Source organism: Aythya ferina, assembly GCF_964211825.1.
Source record: "Aythya ferina genome assembly, chromosome: 5".
NCBI classification, from domain to species: Eukaryota; Metazoa; Chordata; class Aves; order Anseriformes; family Anatidae; genus Aythya; species Aythya ferina.
In genome coordinates, this window is record NC_140301.1 from 5,181,224 (window position 1) to 5,201,889 (window position 20,666).

A 20,666-nucleotide genomic window follows, 5' to 3' on the forward strand; every position below is an offset into this window, starting at 1 on the left:
TATCATCTTTTCATGTAACGCAGTTTTTACATCAGTACAGAAACTATACTATATGATACTTCCAGCAATCTTAGAAGAAAGCTATGTCTATCCCAGCAGAAAAGTTTATTACTTCCACTGTTTATATTCGACCCTTTTGGCAAATAAATAAGGCTAAGAGAATTGTCCCAAAATACAGCTCACAAATCACATGGGTTTTGTGAGCTTTAAAATCAAAACGCTAAATGGTACTCAATTACAACACTTTTATATTTTGTTAAAGCAAATATTACCTTATGAAAGAAACAGCTGGCGTTCAGGATAGCGCTCATATATCTTGTATTCTTTCATACAGGAAAGGATTTAGGAATAAATGTTCACCTAATTATTGTACTCAATAATATAAAGCCAAAAGTTTTGTTGTTGTTGTTGTTTGTGGTGGTTTTGTTTTGTTTTACTTTTTTATTTTTAGTGGGAGAGAAGGGGCCGTTTGCCATTTGCTGACTCTGGTACAGATTTCAAGCGACACAGTTCACTGATCAAGCTACCAGGGTCCTACAGGATCACACTACCTTTCTTTAAAGAAATTGAATTTTACTGCAAGTCTAAATAAATCCTTGATACAACCTCAGTTTCTCCTTTAATATGGTGTATGAAGTTTGACAGCTACAGGTAATATTTGCAAAGAAACTACATTTAAGACAGAAGATTACGTTCATTTATGTTTAAGGTCTCCTCTCCTCCAACTGTGGTCTCCCTTCACGTACTTATCATGGGATTTCACGTGGGGAAAGTTACACATTTGCTACTTCCCCACTACCAAAACCAAAAGCATTTACTATCTCTCAAGAAACATTTCCATTTTCAAATATTTTCATCTTCAGCAGTGTTATGCTTTATCTAAGAACCCCCCCTTGTCTTTTAAAGGCATTAAGGAAATTATTTAAATACTAACTCCTATGTATAACAGTAAGAAATAATTGCATAGAAACAGAACTTTAGCATGTCCAAATATTAATTTTGCACATTTAATTACCTGCAAATTAACAGGATGCAAAAGCCTTTTTCAAAGCCATGAAATTAACACAAAGACATAGTCTACAGATTTGGGGGATATTTAAAATTACATAATCCCAGCTGTAAGGATTTTGTTAATTTTTCAAGCAGTGAACATGAGGACATAATGAAGATTCAGCATGCTTTCACATTTTCAGAACTGCACACAGGAGTCGCTGCTCGACACAACCATTTTCAAACCATGAGAAAATGAAACCAAAGTCAGCCAGAACTTTGCATACAGACTCCAAAGTGGGGAGGCGGGGAGAAACCAAAAAGAAAAGAAAAAAAAAAAAAAAAAGGAAGAAAATCTTACAGAAAGCTCTACTGTTTACTCCAAGACACCTGTAAAAGCCAGAATATGTAAACATCGACTGCTAAGTTGAAAAGCAATGGGATGAGCGCAGTTCAGATGCAAGCAGTCTTACATGTATACTGGAAAGTAACCCCTGTGCTGAGTTCTTCAGCACTTTGTAAATCATGTTGATCAGAGGTCCGTTATTTTCTATCTGTTTCAAACAAAAGTTTAGTAACAACTTGTTACAGGTCAAAGAAACACAACCTTAGCACACAAAACTCCATGAGCAGCAGCAATCTCATGCTCTCCTTCCACACACATGCTCGAGGTGTAGGATCTGTATAATCTCCCATCACAGAAGCTGTAACTGGCTATTTATCTATCTTGTTATATTTTGGACGGGTTGTCTTGAACCCTAAGACTTCTTTCCTTTCACAAAGCACACATATAAACACACAACACAACCTAGGATTTATTCAGGGTTGTCCAGCTGCAGCTTAAGAAGCTCCAGGAATCACAGCAAGACGTTTTCTGGTGTGTAATACGCCGTAACGCTTGCACCATGAGCTCCGTGCTGCTAACTTGAGCAACCCAGTGAAGACCTTAGTGACCCAAGTCCCTCCAATCACACTTACCACTGCTCCCGAAACAAATATTACCCGCGTGGCACAACCTTGCACTAGCAGCCTCTTTCAACTGCAGCAGAAACAAAACAGCTTCAGATATTAGAGTGTGACTGCAGAAGAACGAAGCGGGACCGCTGCTAAACCACTCAGAGGGCCCCAGATCTGCTTAAATTGGTTGCACGATTTATGCCTAACAGCACAAACTTTGCTCTACCTCTGCAGGCCTCCTTCCCCATTTCTGTTTCACATAGAAGCTTGTAGGAAAATGTATTTTTCTATCCCTTACTATTCCTTACTGCTTTTCTAATACAGGGTCGCATTTTTTCACCTCCGTTTTTGGCATAGAAAAAGCTGTAACACATCGCTGTGGAAATCCATTTGCAGAAAAGGCATGGTTATATATATATATATCTATAGCATAGAGATACAACGTCTTTCATGCCCCATATACCTCTTTTTAATGAGTGAAAAGGAATAGAGAGTCATTGGTTTATTCTTTTTCCTTTTTTAAATGTCAGAAGTATCTTGCTTGCAGAAGAAAAATATTGAAATTGATTCATATTTGTAAAGTTCACCTATTTCATTTACACAACCGTCAGGACAACGCACTGTAATACTGAACAATACCACGGTGGTATCAACACCAAAATATTTCTTAACACTTTAAAGCTTTTAAAGAATACTCAAAAATAGACTGATAAAGTAAGGATAAGAACAACGTTTCTCTGAGGACAAAACATCTGAGTTATGACAAATTACTAAATACCATGTAACCAGTTACTGCAATCTGTTTTAATACTGTGGCATGAATTATGCAGTTAATTAAATGTTTAATAACTACTCCTTGTTGAAGAGTTATATTTCAAAACCTCTAGGAAGAAGTCCCTTCAGAGATAATGGATGAAGTACAAAAATGTTTAGCTTCAGTTCTAAAGTCTTTAATCCTGTTTGAAATTGTTTAATCAGAGTGGGGCTAACTCAAAGCCCAATGAACTCAAAAGACAGACTTGAAATAAAAGGCATTATATCTAAGCCTTCACTGTCTGAAATGCAAGATACCACGTATATTAACTGTGAATTTGCCATATTCCACCTTTACCAAATCAATATGTAATTTGCTTTGTTTCATCGAGCACTCTGTTTTCCTCATGCTGCTAAACAAAGTCTCTCTTCAGTAATTTCTATTAAGCAGCAAAACACAAATTCAAGCACAAGAAAGATACCTACTCAATTTTCACAAGGTCTCTTTAATCTCTCAACACCCTGACCTGAATTTCACATTTGTGGCCCACAACTGAAAGAAGGTTATTCTTCTTCCGAGCTTGAGGGTATTTAACTGAGAAAGACACGACCACCTTGAAAAACCAGATCGCTCTTACAGAACCACGCTCGACACTTTGGCTGTCAAGATTTTTCATAAGGGAGTTCGAACTAACATTATCTTTCCACAGAAAGACCAGGTTGTCCCCATACGTTATTCTTTCTGGCTGCTTTTGGTTGGTGCTACGCAGGCTGCACCTGGGATACAGTTAATTTGGCACAGCCCTGAGCAAGGCCTGAAGGGATATGTGTCCAACTGATTTTCAGTCTGTACATTTGTGATTACAGCAGCTCATATATGTGAGCATTTACACTACGTATGCCACACAGAGCTTGTGATTCATAAAATGTATAACATATTGCTCATATTTTCCATTGATCTATTTGGTTTTCTATTCAGCCACTCAAACATCAGATGAAATTGAAATTCACACAACACTGGTCCAGGTAGCTCACTAGCGGCACATCCACCGTGCTCCCTCGGCATCAGGGAGAACCACGGGCATACAAACAGTAGGGATAATAATAAGGTGTCCCGTTTCACTCCACCTTGATTTGCAGGAACACCATAGGATTTATATAGGGTGAGACATGCTAAACAGCATGGAAAGTGGTAGACTGCTTCACTAAGCAAAATGATTATGCAGTTTGTTTGTTGGTGTTTTTTTGTTTGTTTGTTTTTGTTTGTTTTTTTTTCCTTCAAAACCTGGTATTAGAAGATCTAGATTTGCTTTTGAATTGCCAACGATCAGGTGTACCAGATATGGAAGGTATTCAGTTTAGATGGATGTTTTGATGCTCAGTACTGTATTTTGTTATTATTAGGAAATATGACTTAATATTACACAAACATATTTGTGCATGGGTAAATAGATAGATTTTATATCTCTTAGCTATAATAACATGAAAATAAATGAAAGGTGCCAATTAATGACCACATTTTCACCCCAAAAAAGTAAGAGCTTATAAATACAGGATATTTTAAAAACAAGGAAAAAGCTCGAGTAGATTTAAAGGGAACAGCTGAATTGAAAAAACATCTTATTTTAGCTTAGAGGAGTTGACTTCATATTGGTTCTAATGCTACAGCAAAAAAGCATTTTGAATCTATTTTTTAATCTGGTTTCTCTAAACCCACAAAATACCATTCATCTGGAGTAGCAATAATACAAATTCTACCTACAAACTGAAGCACCTGTATTTTCTGAGTTTGCACATTAGTTCTAAAGCCGCTAATATGAACACACTCAACATTTTAAGCACAAAAGCGATGGCAAAAGACAGAGTTTCTGTCTCTGGACCCAAAGTGATTTGAAAACCTGAAGGAACAAAGACGATACAGGAAAGGTTGCTGGGTTAAAGACAATGGAAGTAGACTCAAAGTCTTACCTTCAGATCCAAATACTCCAAATCCTTTTTCAGCTGGATATAAGTGTCATCAGCCTTGAGGTAATTACATAGAAAAAAAAAAAAAAAAACCACAATATATTTGAAGGTTTGAAAAATAATTCAGAATACTTGGATTGGCTATGTATACGAAAATGATGAAAGAGGAACCAAAATAACAGAGTAGGAAGTACATGAAAAGCATATTTGCTCCACCAGCATATTGCTATTTACAGCTGAAAGATGGGCAAAATATTTCCTGAGTACATTACTACCTCACGCCCACCCTCTGAAGATATGGATTTGAATCCTCCAGCTCCAACAAGGCACATAACTACCTTAAACAACAGATTTTCAAAAGTTATTTTTTCAAGACTTTTTTTGCTGACTATCCCTTCTTCAAAAAACTTATGGGGTTGTCCTCCACCACAGTATGTCCCTGCGAGAGAAGACTTTACCTAACTGAATGTCAGATATAAATGCCTCTAAATGCCTCTCAGATGCCTCTATGTATCAAATCATTGGAATACGTCTGAGCACGTTATTATATTATTAGATATTAATTCCTTTTTTTAAGGAATATAAGAAATATATATTTCTTATAACACATATTCTCAGTGGCTAACTCCTAGCTGCTGTCAGCTTAATGCTATGGTTACATTCATCTAGCAACATCTTCATCAGAGTCACTTAATGAAAAGCGTGCATACGAGTTGTAACAGAATTATTTCTTCTTTTTTTATTTTTTTTTTTTTTGATATAAGGGGTATTTGCAATACGTAACAAAGTAAAACTTAACTGTTGCAAATTGATTTTTAATTAGCCAAAATTCCTACCTTTTTTGCCGAAACTGTTGTATGTTATAATTTTATATCCTTGATTCATGAAACTTCAGAATAAAAGAAATATACAACTATACCTTATTCAAGTTTTGAACCAATCAGACTATGTATTTAAAGAAGGAAAGAAAACTTTTTTTTTTTTTGCCATAAAATCACTGCATCACATCTGCATTTCTTCAGAGGTGTTCACTTACAATTATGTCCAATATCCTTGCAAATCTGGCTGAGGACTTGGCTAGAAAGTGTGCCCATTTTTAAGGAGAAATCCCTGTTGTTATAGCCCACCTTAGCGAAATTGTTCTGTAGGTGAGGGTAAGTACAGAAAATAAACTTTTCCAAATTTAAAAATAAAAAGCCTTCAAGTTTAGGCCAATACATAGCCTCCACCAATTACAAATGTTTTATCCCTATTTTTGCAGCTCTAATACAGGCCAAAGAGCTCAACAAGTACATTTGGTTCATCTCACAGTAACGTTTCAAACATCAGTGCAATCAAGAGCACTGTTTGCTTTGTTTATGACTCAAGATGCCCACAAACTTTTTTATGAGCTAATGTTCACCTGCAGAACTGACACAGTTACAAGCTCGTATGGATGTACAAACTGGCTGATGCGTTTCAACTTGCAGGTGACACAGCATGTAGGACAAGGAGCCAATCCCATCACGAAAGCAGCACAGAGAAATGGTTTTGCCTCCGAGTGAGCATAGTCTTTTAACCCACATTTCTGAAGATGCAGCATTTTCAGAAATAATATAAAGAGGAAGGACACGTAACACTTTGTAGCATACGCACTGGCACCCTGTAGCTTAAAATGCTCATCTCAGAGCGAGTACAGCAGCAAAGAAAAACTGCAAACAACCTGGGAACTGCAGAGCTCCGAAGAATGGGCAAGAAAGCACAGACTCGAGCATGCCACCGACGAAGCATTTGCAGAGTCACAAAATGTCATAGAGCACAGAAGAGCCAAGCAGCAGCTGACCTGATAGGTGGAATTAGTTGGCAAGTGCTGCAGCAATTGTGCGATTGTGTAATTTCGTATACTAGCCAACTTAGCCTGATGTCTCCTTAATCGAATGAGAAGCAATGTTAGCTCTTCAGGCTGCAGGTATTTAGACACATTGTAAAGAGGAAATTAGCAGTCTTCAGGGAGAGTAACTGTAATTACATTTTTCACCTCAGTGCCCAGAAAGCAGTTACTTGACATGATTAAGCAATTATTTCATTAACTTCACATTTGGTCAAATAAACATAATAAAAGTGGAATCCTGTAATAACAGACAGCTCGCTCCCATTCTCATTGGGAGTAACAGCAAAATTCCTACAGGCTTTATTATTCCTACAGGTTGGCTAAGATCAAGTTTCAGATTCAGGCTATTTATGCTTAAGCTAATAAAAATAACCACTACGGAATAAGCAGAATTTTAAAAATTTACGATATTAGGATGACAAAAAAAAAAAAAAAAGGAGAAGAAATTGCTCTTTCAACTTACCGACTTGCCATGCAAGCTGGGCGCGCTCACAGTATGGGTCATGTAGCCCATAGCTGGCATGGAGCGTCGATCAACGTGAGCTGAGCTCTGTAAGAAGCCACAGGCAGAACTGTGAGGATTGTCTCAGGTGAGAGGTATGCTACACTTGAGGGGAAATTCAGAAGATATGCACCTCTGCCAGAAATTTTCTGTTTGAACTCAAGCCATGCTTAGATCAGGGAACATTCGTGGGCCAGCCAGATCCTTGAGGATTAAAAACTTATAAAAGAACAAATGCAACCGGCTTAGGACCTGTGATGCTGGACAGAGCAGCGGATTCTGGCAGCGCAAGATACTTCGGAAGCTTGTGCAAAGTGCTTTTCAGAGAGTTAAAAAATATAGATATTCATAAAATGTCTCGCACACAAACACACACACACACGTAATGTCTCCCAGAGAAATCAGCCTGGCTGATGCCCTTAAATAGCAGGCTTGTACTCCAGACAGTAACAACTGTGAATGCCCTCCTTTAGCCATGAAACAGTTCTCCACGCTAAGCTCCTGACGTGAGTGACACCTTGTGGCAATGGGTCCCATTAATACCAGGTTTTATTAAATAATCACATTTGATACGCCTCTTTCTGCTTATAATACAAAAACCTGCTTCACGTCCATTCTTTCATCTTTTCCTCAAACTCTTCGGTTATCTTCAACACAGACTAAACGTCTGATGATTTATATTCATTCCTCTGAATTTTACTGTATGCTGTTTTGTTCTGCCCCAACCCTCCACCTTTTTTTTTTTTTTTTTTTTTTTTTTAAGGTGTAACTGAATAGAATTAGGTAAAGCATAAATTAAGTAAAAGATTTCTGTGGACACATGCATTTAAATATAAAATGATGCTGTGTGTTTACATGAACATGAGTGTTTTTCTCCAGAAACGTCTATGGAAAAGTTTTACAGACAACGAAGATTTTGTTTTCATGCATTGGTAAAACCAATGTGACATAAAAACGTTTTATTCTGTGAGTAAAATTTATGCAGCTACATTACACAGGAAGGGAAGAGCCTTCTGCACATTCCTTCATAAGGGATGTAATGCTGCTTCAACTTACACGTGGAGAAACCAATGCCTGGTATAACATAATCAGGAGCTAAAAAAATAGCAATAATTTTCAGTGCTGCACATCACCAGACAACTTCATTCTCTGACAGAATATTATAAATCTAGAGATGCTGAAAGACATCTGACAGCTACACAGCATCTACTAGGAAAAATCTCAGCTGTCCATGAAGCTGGCATGCAACCTCAGTTCACGGTCCTGAACAGCCACGCTGGATGTGCATGTGCAAGACTCTGCAAATACTTTCCCCAGCTGAGCCCACGGATGAAGTTAAAGAATTGGCTGAATACAGAGGCTTTCATTCCCACTTATTCCGGTGTAAAAGCTACCGAGGCAAGTTCTACATTGATTCAATCCTGAATTTCCCTAATTTCCTCAGGCAAGGAGAGCCACGTGGAGTACTGAGTTAGAAAACCTCCAGATAAGAGTTTAGCGAGTACAATCAACTGCTCTGCAATTCTGCAGGAGGTTAACGTTTCAGCCCAACACAATTTGACTTCGGTTAGCCCAGTGCTATCAACTCCACAAAGGGCATAAACCATCAAATGTATGAGAAAGTATGACTAGAAACTAATAACTAAAAACTCAATCAGCTCCAAGACTAACTACACTAGCAAAAGGTTAAGAGAAAGTAGATACGGCAAACACTTCAGGCCACGGCCATAAATATACAATCAAGGAAGAGTTCACCCTGCTTTTATATTCTTGCCTCTGTACTCTATAAATTAAAATTCCATAATGTGCATGTTTTATAGACACACATGTAAATCTCCAGCTTTTGAATATCAATATTCCAAATCCATGTGATGTGCCACAAGTATTTGTTGTTTGGAAAGGCAAATTAATAAATCTGAAATGATCCCAAGGACATGAATTTTAGGAGAAAACTGCTCATTGTATTAACCCTTACAACTTGCACGATCTTTCATACACAAGGCAGGATGCAATGTGAATTACTAAATGAATTACTAAATGAAATAACACACGATGCTACGTGGAAAGTAGTTTGAAATTATTGTTATACTGCATACAAACCTTTACAGCGTGACTTTGTATCTTCCTGGGGGATCCAGAGAAAGGGCTGTCCACAGTCTGTCTCTCATCAGATGGTTTAACTGTAAGCCTTTCTGCAGGAGTGTGCGGTCTCCTTGGGGGAAAGCCTTTCGGTGGCCCAGGTGGAGGAATATCAGACGGAGAGGGTGGAACGGATATCGATCGTGGGACATCCAGCGAACTTTTTGACTTACCCCGATCCATAAAGTCCGAAGAGCCTACGTACAGCGGGGCAGTGGGGCTGCCATGCTTAAATTGCTGTCTCTGCTGCCACTCGTAGAGCTGCCAAACAGTTCCGTCCTTGTTTGCTTTCCTTTCCTCCTGGGACATCTTCAAGTGGCTAACACGGTCTTGTGCGTACTTGTAGTCACTCGGCAAATTGCGGTTTGGTGGCGGCGGTGAGCTCCCTGAAGGCTGCCTGGTATTCTTTGGCAAAGTGTGATAGTTCTCAGGAAAAGGTGGATTGGGGCCCTGACGGGTAAGAGTCTGATCAGAAGCGAGGCTGCAAAGGGATGGGGGGGAAGGGTAAAAATTAAGCATATATTGGTGAGTAAGAGTGGGTGATTAAAATAAAACAAAATAAAGCCTCTAATAACATCAGCTCCAGGAAACAACACCCAAGATTCCTTTAAAAAAGGAGTTTACAGCAACATTAACAAAGTAATATTGATGAAACCTACCCTGCACAAAAATACTACATTGTATTCGTGGACTGATAACAATACCTCTAAACAGAGGCTATTAATTTAGTGTCTGCCCTAGAAGGACCTACTAGAAATAATCTTAAGGGACAGATGATTACCAGTACTTAGACCAAAAAAAGCGTGAAGAACGCGAAGAAAGGCATCACTGTAAGATTTAAAGAGCGATCTGTAAATGAATATGCATTTTTTTGGAAGTCTGTTCACCACCAGGTGGTGCAGTTTGCGAAGCACAAATACACGCTCCTTGCAAACAATTCCCTTCAAGAAAGGAAGCAATCTCACCCATTGCAGAATGAGCATCTCACACACTTTTTGCTTTGTTTACATGAACATAAAAATTACATCGCACAGGGAAAGCCAGGAAACTTGGATGCAATTGCCTAGGTACAGGCAGGTTGCAATTCCTCCGTGTATGAAGTGAGGAGAAACCTCCAGCTAAGACAACAGGCTGCAATCGAGTGGCACCTCCTACCACACGAGGTTTCAGACCCTTAAAAGTAATTTGTGTTCTGGAAAAACAGCCACTATGACAACGTACCAGTATCTAGAACAGGAAAGGGACAGCATCCCGAATGACTCCTATCAGGCCCTAGTGAACTGTGAACACTTGCTTTTCTCAGAAATCAAGAGGAAAATGAACAGAAGTAGGTGTTCTTGAGACTCTCCCTCTTTTAAATGATGAGGTATAACGAGTATAAAAAGGAAAGCAGGCGGTGAAGAGTGAAAAAAAACGGCCTATGCCATATGATTATTTACCACAGAAGTCATTCAGGACCTGCAATGGTGAGCAGCTACACACAAGGTATTGCAGAGAGAGCAGTTAATTGTTCAAGAGAAAAAAAATGCAATTATTGGAAACATGATGTCCATTCCTGGCAACACACAGAAGCTAACAAAGACAAGTAAAGTCTCTTCCTATCCAACTCAGGAAGATTTCTGCATGGTAGGAAAATAAATATGTTTAACGCTGTATTTGCAAGAAAGGAAATTCCTCAACACAGCATTATTTAGTTGGGAAAATATTCAGCTGACTTTTATCAGACTGATTTTTTTGGTTAGTGTGAATAAACTGTGCATTCACTGTGTCTATCCAGGCCCTGAAACCAGATCAAAGACAAATAAGTTCTGGACAGCTGCTGGCGGATGGTCCCAACCTTTAAATACTTAAAATTCCCTTCAAGCTGCCTTCCAGGCTCTAGATTTCTCTCAGAGGCTGAGACGAACCTTACTGAAGTAGCTACTCCCCTCTGCTGAGAGCAGAGAGGGTTTAAATGGCTGCCCTGGCCCGCAGTGCATCCAGCAGTGAGCTGGCTCAGAGAGATGAATCTCCCCAGTGACTGACAGCTAACATTTGCTAGTTAGCAAACAGTGCCGAGTGCTTCACAAAAAGAGAAAGTAAAATACTTATTTGAAAGATCTAAATACCTATAAAAAGGGTGTAACGCGGGCAGATAATTATACAAACTGCTGCTACATTCGTGTGAGGCATCTAGCTGAAAGAGCTCTTTCTTGTCGTAACCCACTTGCTGGCACATCTTTATACACCTGAGCCAGGAGAAAAATTGTACTCATGCGGTCTTCCAAATGTAAAGGCTTCTACATCCTCAGCGGTTCTTTGTTGGTAGCATTTCAGGTGGAATAACCATGGAGCAACAAGAAACTGAGTGCTCCGCTCATACTAAAATGAAAAGGGAAAGTCAATCAAATGATCACCTCTACTTCAAATGTCCATATCCTGAAATCAATAGCACAGCTGACACCTATCATATCACTTTTATCTACCAGTGAAGTGCACTGCAACAGCCTCAGCAGGTTGGGAGAAGGTGCCGTTTCAAAGCCTGAGCCATTTCTCCTTGGAAAGGTAGCATGCAACTCACTCCAAATGCAAAGAAAGCATTTGTCAGGGGAAGACAAGAAAAACAAGGTCACCTGAGCGAGAACAGAACATGAAGAAAGTTCTGAAGGTAAGAAGCAAATAACTAACATACGTGTGTGGTTAGATTTTGGTTACAGCACTGCAGTTAACTAACTATTGGGAGGTTTCGCTGCATACTTGGCAGCTGAGGGAGCTGCTCCTACCTAGAGCAAAGGCTGGCACCTGCAACAGCACTACCTTAACGCTACGCCTGAAGCTCATTTACTGGCAAGAGTAATCAGGAAGAAAAGAGCACTTCTTTAGGGATAAGTCAAGCGTGCTCACTGCCTCTATTTGTGATGTGAAAAACCTCCGCAAAGGTTTTCCAAACAGAACGAGCCTTAAACCTTAACCAGAATTAACCTTAAATTTCTCACTGTATCTACGGTGAGAAATGTTAGCTTCAAGAAGCATTTAAAAAAAAAGAATTTTTCCTCCTAAAAACCACGTTAACATCTCCCATTGTTCTACGTTACAATTAGATTTTAGCAAATCTGTAAGGTACTAACTCAGCCAGCTACCCACATCTGAAAAACCCTCATGCTCAGCAGAGAGCGCAGCTGCCTTTCCTGCCACTTGAGCCAAGGTGACACCAGGCGCACAGAGCCAGCGCTTCATTCTCTCAAACTGCTTCATAATCTGCCTGCACGTTTTGAAAGTAAAGCAATTATGAGATTTTCAAATTACAAAAGCATTCCGGCATGCATGCCAGCTCCTGGTAAGATTTATGTAATTTTCAGGGACTGAAAAGGGAAAAGAGAATCCTGGAGACCATGGGAACATCCTAGGACCTCTTAATTAATTAAATGAATATCCAGAGACCTTTCAATACGTGATGCACACATGGTGACTTTGAATGCAGTCACGTTATGTATAGAAGTGAATGGATGTTGGGAAGAGGAGCAGCAGAAAAAATAAAAACAGTGCTCTTTATTTTTTACTTTTAGGAGGAATGATTATCTACAGTTTACATTTTTGAGTTGTTTTTGAGTAAGAGGTAACTGAGGGCTCCACTTCACTTTCTGCCTCCCTTGTGTTAGCAAATTTTAAAGGGTTTTAAGCATCTATGGTGATTAAAACATTAAAAAAAAAAAAAAAAGTAGCACTCTAATCTCACTTTTTCTATTTGCAATGTAGTGACAACACTGAAGGAATTTGATTAGCCAATCCCATATTGACTTTCTCAGGAGATAAACACCTGAAAAATACCTTTCTGTACTGGGGAAGGAGAAAGCCAGTTTTGTAATGTATTGTCTCTGTAAAATATCGTTCCAATTTGCACAAAGCATATTCCAAATGCATACTCCTTTAATTTCAGGACATTCTGTCTGGCAGTCCGTTTAAAGACGGGCTTGCTACTAACCTTTTTGTATCTCCTTTTTGGACTTTTACCCAGTGCTCCACTTGAGCCATATTACTTTTTCTTTGAATCTGTTTATCGGGATTTGTTCTGGGAACAAACCCCCTTTTATATGAGCCGGTACCATTCTGCTCCACTAGGCCAGCACTCATACTTAATGAACTCGGAAGCGTTCCATTCTTCTCAACGGGCAGAGGCTGAGCTGCTTGAGACCGTGGTGCATTCGTTAAATCTGGAAATAATGAATCAACTTCTGTTAACGCATGCTTAGCCTTTCCCTTCTTAGTGTCCAGAGCTTCTTTTCTGAGAATATAACGCTCCTCCTCCTCTTTTTCTCTTCTCGTTTCTTCACGCTTATCATAACCAAGCATTTCAGCAGATTTTTGATAATTTTCTTTTGTATCCGTACTCTCTGACTTCACACACGCTTTACAGGCATCCACGTGATTGACCTGGGGAACAGCCTGCTGATCCACTTTTTCATTTTCCCTGAGAGGGGGAAAAAAAAAAAAAAAGTGTTGGTAATGAACACTGCTTAATTGTCAGAAGTTGATGTCGTCTTGTTAGTATTTTAGAAAAGATAGCTACTAAAGCACCTTCTCCAGGCTGTGATGAATCCAGCTGAAGTATGCTAAGATAAATATGCTCACTAAAACTCGAGCTGTTATCCCAGTCAGACAAAAGCTACTTTTACAGTGCTAGCAAGTAAGCACGAATCATTTATATGCATCTGTAAAAATGACTGAAAATATTAAGACTGTATGAAAAGTGTTGAACTTGCATAATATTGTGTACATACAACTGTAAAAAAAAAAAAAAAAAATCATCTTCCAATCATTGGAAGCACTGGAAGCCAAAAAACAGAAAATGAACTGCCAAGTACGTATTTCAAAGTCAAAAAAGTATTTCATATCTTCATAGATGTCCTAAGGACTAGTTATTTCTGGCCACGAAAACAGAACACCTACACTTGAGTCAATACAATCACTGTCTAGGGAATCTCTAACTTTGTAATTTTGAAATTCCTGAAAAACAAAATGTAAAAAGTTACACCTACATTGCTCCTAAGAGATGCCATGCACACTAGTTTATTAATTTGCCTTATCATCTAAATATTTGAAAAATTCCATATCAGAATTCTTGATACCAAACGTATTACAGTCCTAAGAGCTTTCTGTTGCTTTTGACACACAACACACTTCATTTGCAATTTTGTTCATCTACTTATAGCCACAAGCTTCAATTTAATAGTATCATTGTGGGTAGTGCCTCATTTTCTCTGAAACTAAGTTCAGTTTCTTTAAAGCTTTACAAGAGGTGGATTCCAAGCAAGCAAGCACCACAAAACAAATATTTTATCTTTAGTCTATTTAGTGTCTCAAAGTGAACAGTCTACTAGGACCAAGGACACTATAGCAATACATCTAACTTGCCAGGCTTCCTTGACTTTTTTTTTTTTTTTTTTTTTTCCAATTACTCCTATCCTTATAAAGAAGATAAAGAAGAACAAGTAACAGGTTACATATTATTTGAAGTTAAAATTAAATCCAGAAAACCCTAACACAAAATCATATAGAATGCAAAAGTCTGGAAGAGATGCTGGATCTCTGCTTATATTAGATTAAATTTACCAGAAGCAAGCACTACAGCAAGATGCTCTGAGAAACTGCACCATGACATTTTCATTCGCAGAGCCCCAAGGGTTAAAAGCTGGGCTACCTCACAGTACAGAGCCTTCTTTCACAAGGGCTTTTAGGGAAAGAATCACATTCCCAAAGTCAAACCATCGAGAAGGCTACATCCAGTTTAATAAAAAGGAATAACTGGCAGCACACGAAGGCACAGCTGAATTTGTTTGCTTCAAGCACTGGTTAGGAACAATGCACCAAAAGGACATCCTCCTTTTTTAAGGGTGCTTTTTTCTACACCAGGGAAACGTAAAACTCTTACAAGTACAAAAGGCCACCAAAGCAAGCCAAAAACAAGCAGTTAATGCATGGATAAATTAGTTGCTATCTTCAACCATGCATTTGCAGTTTCCCCAACTTTAACGTTCTTCTCCTGCCCAACAGCACTTGATCCTTGTTCTAACCACTCGTTTGAAACAACTCTTTACTCTTCTCTCATTTCCCTCACATTTACTTTCCTTCAGGCTGTCACTTGGCCGTTGCAGGTGCATGAATTTGCTAAGAAAATTTGTAATCCTTTAACTGAATTTCCCTAAATATACACACACACATATATATATATATAAATAAATCTGTCATTCAATGTGGGCACATAGTTTGTATGTGAGAATAAATACTGAACGCCAGCATTAATTAACTGTTAGCTAACTGATTTGCAACAGGGAGAAATCATTGCAGAAAGTAAACTAAACAGAACTATTTCTTTAAAACTGGAATAAGTTTCATAGCACACGTTTACAAATACCACTTTCAGAAATCATCATCATGCTGAGTTTTAGCAGAATTAGTTTGTTTTTAAGCTAGGAATTGGTGTGTTGAACTTGCCTCTTCAGTGAAGAGCGTGTTTGCATGAGAGCAGCTTGGTTCATAGCCCGGATCCAGCCATTCATATCCTCCTGGGTATCTGCACTGAAGTAGTATGTCCGCATCCCTGAATGCTCTGCCTGAGAGCCAATAACAGAATTCTTATTATAAATATACGCCCGCATTCCTGTATGAACAGCCTGTCAGCAAAATAAAGAACAGAAATAAAAGAAATAGGAATCAGACGTCACTTCCATTTTTCTTCCCAGAAAGTTTATTGCAACTTTTCCTGATCCCTTAAAAATGAATAAATGAATACAATTTTCAAGGTTCTCTGACTGTTTCTTGAATTTAGGGTGAAATTATTATCCTGCCGCATCTGGCAGTTGTGCAGCCAACTCCAACGGCACTCTAATTTTTACTGAAATTCCACCTCTTTCTCTCACTTCTGTTTTTCAGAGTAGGAATTTTCAGCTTTTCGTTTTCTCCTAGCTGCTGTGTTTCATTGACCATAAATACCATACAAAACAAATTAATTCTCACTGAGACATGTGTGAGTGAGTGAATTTTCCCAGCTCGTTTCATAAAGCAATTTAGTCAGACAAAACGCAGACAAAAACTTTACAAATTCAAGCAATTAAAATGCTTACTTAAGAACTGCTTATAATGCATGTTAAGATCTTTCAGTTCAATTAGTGTGCACTTGAGCCTCTATATATTAGCTGCAAAATCACAAGTCTCACTGCGAGTTAGTAGTACTGATGGAGTTACCAAAGTGCCTCAAATACTGCCAACCACCTCCTCAGACCAACACACCCCATGGAATTCCACTGAAAACTGGAGGTATTCAGAATTTCCTCTATAAGCATAACAAATGACTAAATATTAATGTCACGCTCAAGAAAATATTCAAACTGAAATGTCTTTATAACTCCAGGCCACTTGAATTTAATCAAACCTTACCCACCTTTGTCTAAGTGATAGTATAGCTATTACTAAATCCTCCCGTGAAGTGCTTCAGGACTAATATTTCCTCCTTCTTACCTTACAGGCTCAGCTGCTGCTTAGCACTTCAGGTGCTTTTCACTACTGTTAACAATTCATAGGAAAAGACTCGTTTCCTTCTTTGCAAAAAAAAACTGAAGCGAGTATATTCAACATGAAAGCTCTTCTAACAATATTAAAACTAAATTAATAATTTAAACAGCTTTCGGTAAAACTAAGACTGCTGTCACGTACAAAAGCCAGTGGCACAAAACACTGCTGAGGCAGGCGTTTGGTTTGTTTTTAAAAGGAAAAAACTTCTCTCAAGTTTTTTTTTATGAGGATACATCTTCTTTTGAAGGTTAAGCATATTTCACGAGCTTTCCCTAAAGGACTGGTCCTCGTATTTTGATGAAATCTTCTCCCTTTCTTTATTGCAAATTAAAAACTGCTCTGCAACACAGCTGGATTTGGAAACTTTGGCTATTTAATCTGTTGAAGCCTTCCCTAAAAGATGTATTTTCAGCTGTTTACACTAATATTGTAATCTTAGAGATTCTTACCAACAATTTTGACAAGCAAAATATTTGCTTGTTCTTACAGCTTTAACGTTTGCAGAAAATTGACTCCCTTTCTACTGCATCCTGTTCTTACAAACGTGTGCGATGTGGCCTCTCTGCTGCAGGTCTTAAGCATGGAAATTTCTTTTGAAAACCCTGGCAGTACAGAGTTTTCTCCGGAATGCCACTGCGCTCACAGAGGCAAGGCTGAGACTGCAGCCCAAGAGCCAGCCAGAAGGAGGAGGAGGAAGAGGAAGGGCTGATACAACTCCAAGGCTCTCCTGCACAGCCTTTCCTCTGCTTCCTACCAGCACTGGCTGACAACCCAACACAAGGTGGTGTTTTCCTTCCCACCATCATCTACCTTAACACAGCAAAGCAGGATTTACACATGTGAAATAATAGCTCGGATCAGTTGCATATTTAGGAATCAAAGGATTTTAGGAATCAAAGGGTTTGTTTTTGTGTTCAACTGGTTGAGTTTATTGGGTTTTCAGTTTTCTTTGCTGTTGGGGGTGTGTCTTTTTTTTTTTTTTATTGACCTTGAAACTACTACAGAAACAAATATGGTTTAGAAGAATTTAATTCCCTGTGATTTATGAGCAGTGTCCAGGGCAAGAGCAGACCAAGAAGAAAAGGAGCTCCAGCTGTAAAAGAAATCAGTAACTTTAAACCCAGATCTTCTGACTACGGCGTGCCTATACGCACCATGTTGAGTCTATAGAAGAAGATGCTAGAATATGGAAGTGAAGCAACTTCTGCAAAAAGCAGACTGCGTACGCCCCACTGCGGGGAATGCAGTAGGACCTCAGCCTTCCATTGGTTGTTCACCTGCTGTATTAAAAAAGAAAGCAGCACAACCTTGGGTAACTAACCGTGCAGACTGCACACCGCATCAATAAACGGATTTAATTCACCTGTATGTCCTGCTCAACATGCTCAGTGTGCCTTTCACGTTCTCTTTCGGTGGTGAATGATGAACACGGCTGAAAGCATTGCCTAAGAGGCTACAGGTAAAAGGGAATAAAAACACAAGGCATGTTGCACCATTCCCCAGAGACTGAAGCTATCGGAGCTATAAACATTCATAGCTTCAGAAGGGGTAATGGAGATGGTCTTTTATTATCAACAAACCTGACATTCGGAAGTTTCTCGTGTATAAAACCGGTTAAAGGGAAATCCATATACCTTGTAGTTATTTATTAGCAGCATGTCTAATATGCAAGAAAGCCACTTTGTGCTAACGTCCTGTAGCTGTCACCGATAGCAGACACAGAAGCTAGTGGGGTTTTGTTTGTTTTTCAAGCAAAAGCTATTAGGATGGCTACAGCATACAAAAAAAGCCAAAAACACAGCACATGCGCACACATACACAACAGGGAAAAAATAATATTGGTACCTATTCATGCATTCAGATGCCTTAATGTGGATAGATTGAGAAGAGAAGCAGTCTCTCTCCCATAATGCACAGAAGGAGAAATGGAGAGTAAACCCCAAGAGCATATTGATAGAACAAGACAAGGACAAAAAGTTAAACAAGTTTAAATTGCGTAAAGATTCATGTACCCAAAGAAAATATTTAACAAAAGACTGTAGTAATAAAAGTAAGCAGTAGCTGAAGTCTACAGCTGTTATGTTCACTCCCATTCATTTAAAATTCCTACCGGAGAAAAGGCAGAGTTTACTGAACAGAGAAAGGAACTACTTTATAATAATTGCAACCTTCAAGTTTAGTGCTCCCAATAAGCTATAAAATACCAGAAACCCACCCTTCTTCTGAAGTTTGATATTTACAAGGCATTTATGAACAAAAATTGGAGCAATACTCTGTCCCTTTACTATAAACACAACACAGTACAGTCTAACTTGTCTTTGCCCCTCAAGTAATACTGAACTTTTCCAGAACTTCTGGATGCTGGTACCTTCCCTCCTCTCTTTCAAATCCTTAAATGACTCCCCAGACCCAGTGAAGCTCTGTAAGTAATATGGGAGCCGAAGGAACCAAAAAGGGTGGTGAGAACACAAAGGAATAAAATATTTTTTTATTATTTTTAAGAAAACCAGTGAGATCACAGGCAAAGAAGTAAGTCTGTCCTGGTGCCATCAGGTCTAAGCAATGAACAGATACTTGCATCAGTATGTCTTCAGTATCAGTAATGGAAAGATGTTTAAAAACAATACAACTTTATATATAAATACTTGCATACAATGGCTTTCTTGAAGTTTTCTTGCTTTTCTTGCAGCAGACACAAATACGCCTTCCAATTTTCTCAATTTATATCAAAGTCAGATTTTTTTAAATGAATTTACTTTGAGTATTCTCTCATATTTTCAACACACAAGATCAATTAAAATAATCTTAACTGAGGATAGCGAGGCTTCTGAAGAGACTGCAATGACTTTAACTTCCATAAATTGCTAATAATGTTTACAACGGTGACACTAAGTATAGTAAATTCTCTGTCACAGGGAGTATTTTCAGTCATATATTAATGTCGTGCACCCTTTTTCACAGTACAGCCCAGACAAAGGATTCGTGATACCTCGCATCTGCATCAGCACAAAGTTACTATATGAAGAAATAGAGCAGTTAATTAAATACCTGTGTTAGCTGCAGAAGTAAATGTGCAGCCAAGATCTTACAGCCTAAAGGCACAGCTTACGGTGAGTAGCTTGTAGCTAATCACAGGACTTTGCTTGGGACAAATGAACAATGTGAAAAGCTTGTCAAGGACAAAGAAGCACAGTTTCCAAACAAAACGATTTAATACGCGAACTCCTACACTTCAATCTTGATGGGATTTGAACAGCCCATACGCTATTCTATAGGCCTGTCACTGTCAAGCATTTAAAAAAAAATCCTAAACTGGATTTTAGGAGGTGATGGAAGGAACACAAGTTTGAGAATATCAATAGGGTGCATTTTATCTGTTACAGGGCTTAGCATATATCCTATTAAGCACGTATGTTGCAAACAGTCTTCTAACTGAATCATACAAAAAGCATCTATGTGTTTGCTAAGTAAATCTCCTTCTTTTAGTTTTACAAAATCAAACATTCAGAGTTTGACTGCTTACCTGGCTTAAAAAAGTCACTGCTACTGAAAAAAGACATTGAAAATGGAGGCCTCTGTTGTACCAAACAGCTTACAACAGCTGGAGTAAACGACAGGCCAAATGCAAGAAGCGACGTGGCGCATTCTCCTCCTCATTCAGGACTTAAAAGTGGAAAAGTCCTATCTTTATTTTGGGCTTCATCTTCTCGTGTTTTCTATTTCTGGCTGTGCTACACTGCGAGACAGAATGTCCATCCATGCTCCAGCTATCGAAGCAGATTAGATAAAGGTAATGGCTGGTGAGTGCTGGAATGCCAGCACGGCCCGGCTCCTGCCACGCTGCACCCACAGCCGCTGCCGCCAGCGTTGGGTTGGGTCTCGGTGACAGGAACCACACAAAATCCTCCTACGGCCCTAGGAGCTGGTTCTACAAGCATGAAA

At 38.8% G+C, this 20,666-nt stretch overlaps 1 protein-coding gene across 13 annotated transcripts in view; it reads right to left on the minus strand.

The window, feature by feature from the left end:
- PLEKHA7 (pleckstrin homology domain containing A7) overlaps positions 1 to 20,666 on the minus strand; it is a 136,056-nt gene that overhangs the window by 23,969 nt on the left and 91,421 nt on the right. For 12 of the 13 annotated variants that reach the window (XM_084521889.1, XM_084521896.1, XM_084521895.1 and 9 more), the window contains 5 exons: positions 15,648 to 15,826; positions 13,138 to 13,623; positions 9,138 to 9,657; positions 6,999 to 7,085; positions 4,669 to 4,722 (listed from right to left, as the gene is read on the minus strand). In XM_084521889.1, the coding sequence (XP_084378015.1) occupies positions 4,669 to 4,722; positions 6,999 to 7,085; positions 9,138 to 9,657; positions 13,138 to 13,623; positions 15,648 to 15,826 (1,326 nt within the window). The remainder of the gene's footprint in view (positions 1 to 4,668; positions 4,723 to 6,998; positions 7,086 to 9,137; positions 9,658 to 13,137; positions 13,624 to 15,647; positions 15,827 to 20,666) is intronic. The other variant, XM_084521894.1, reaches the window with a different exon arrangement.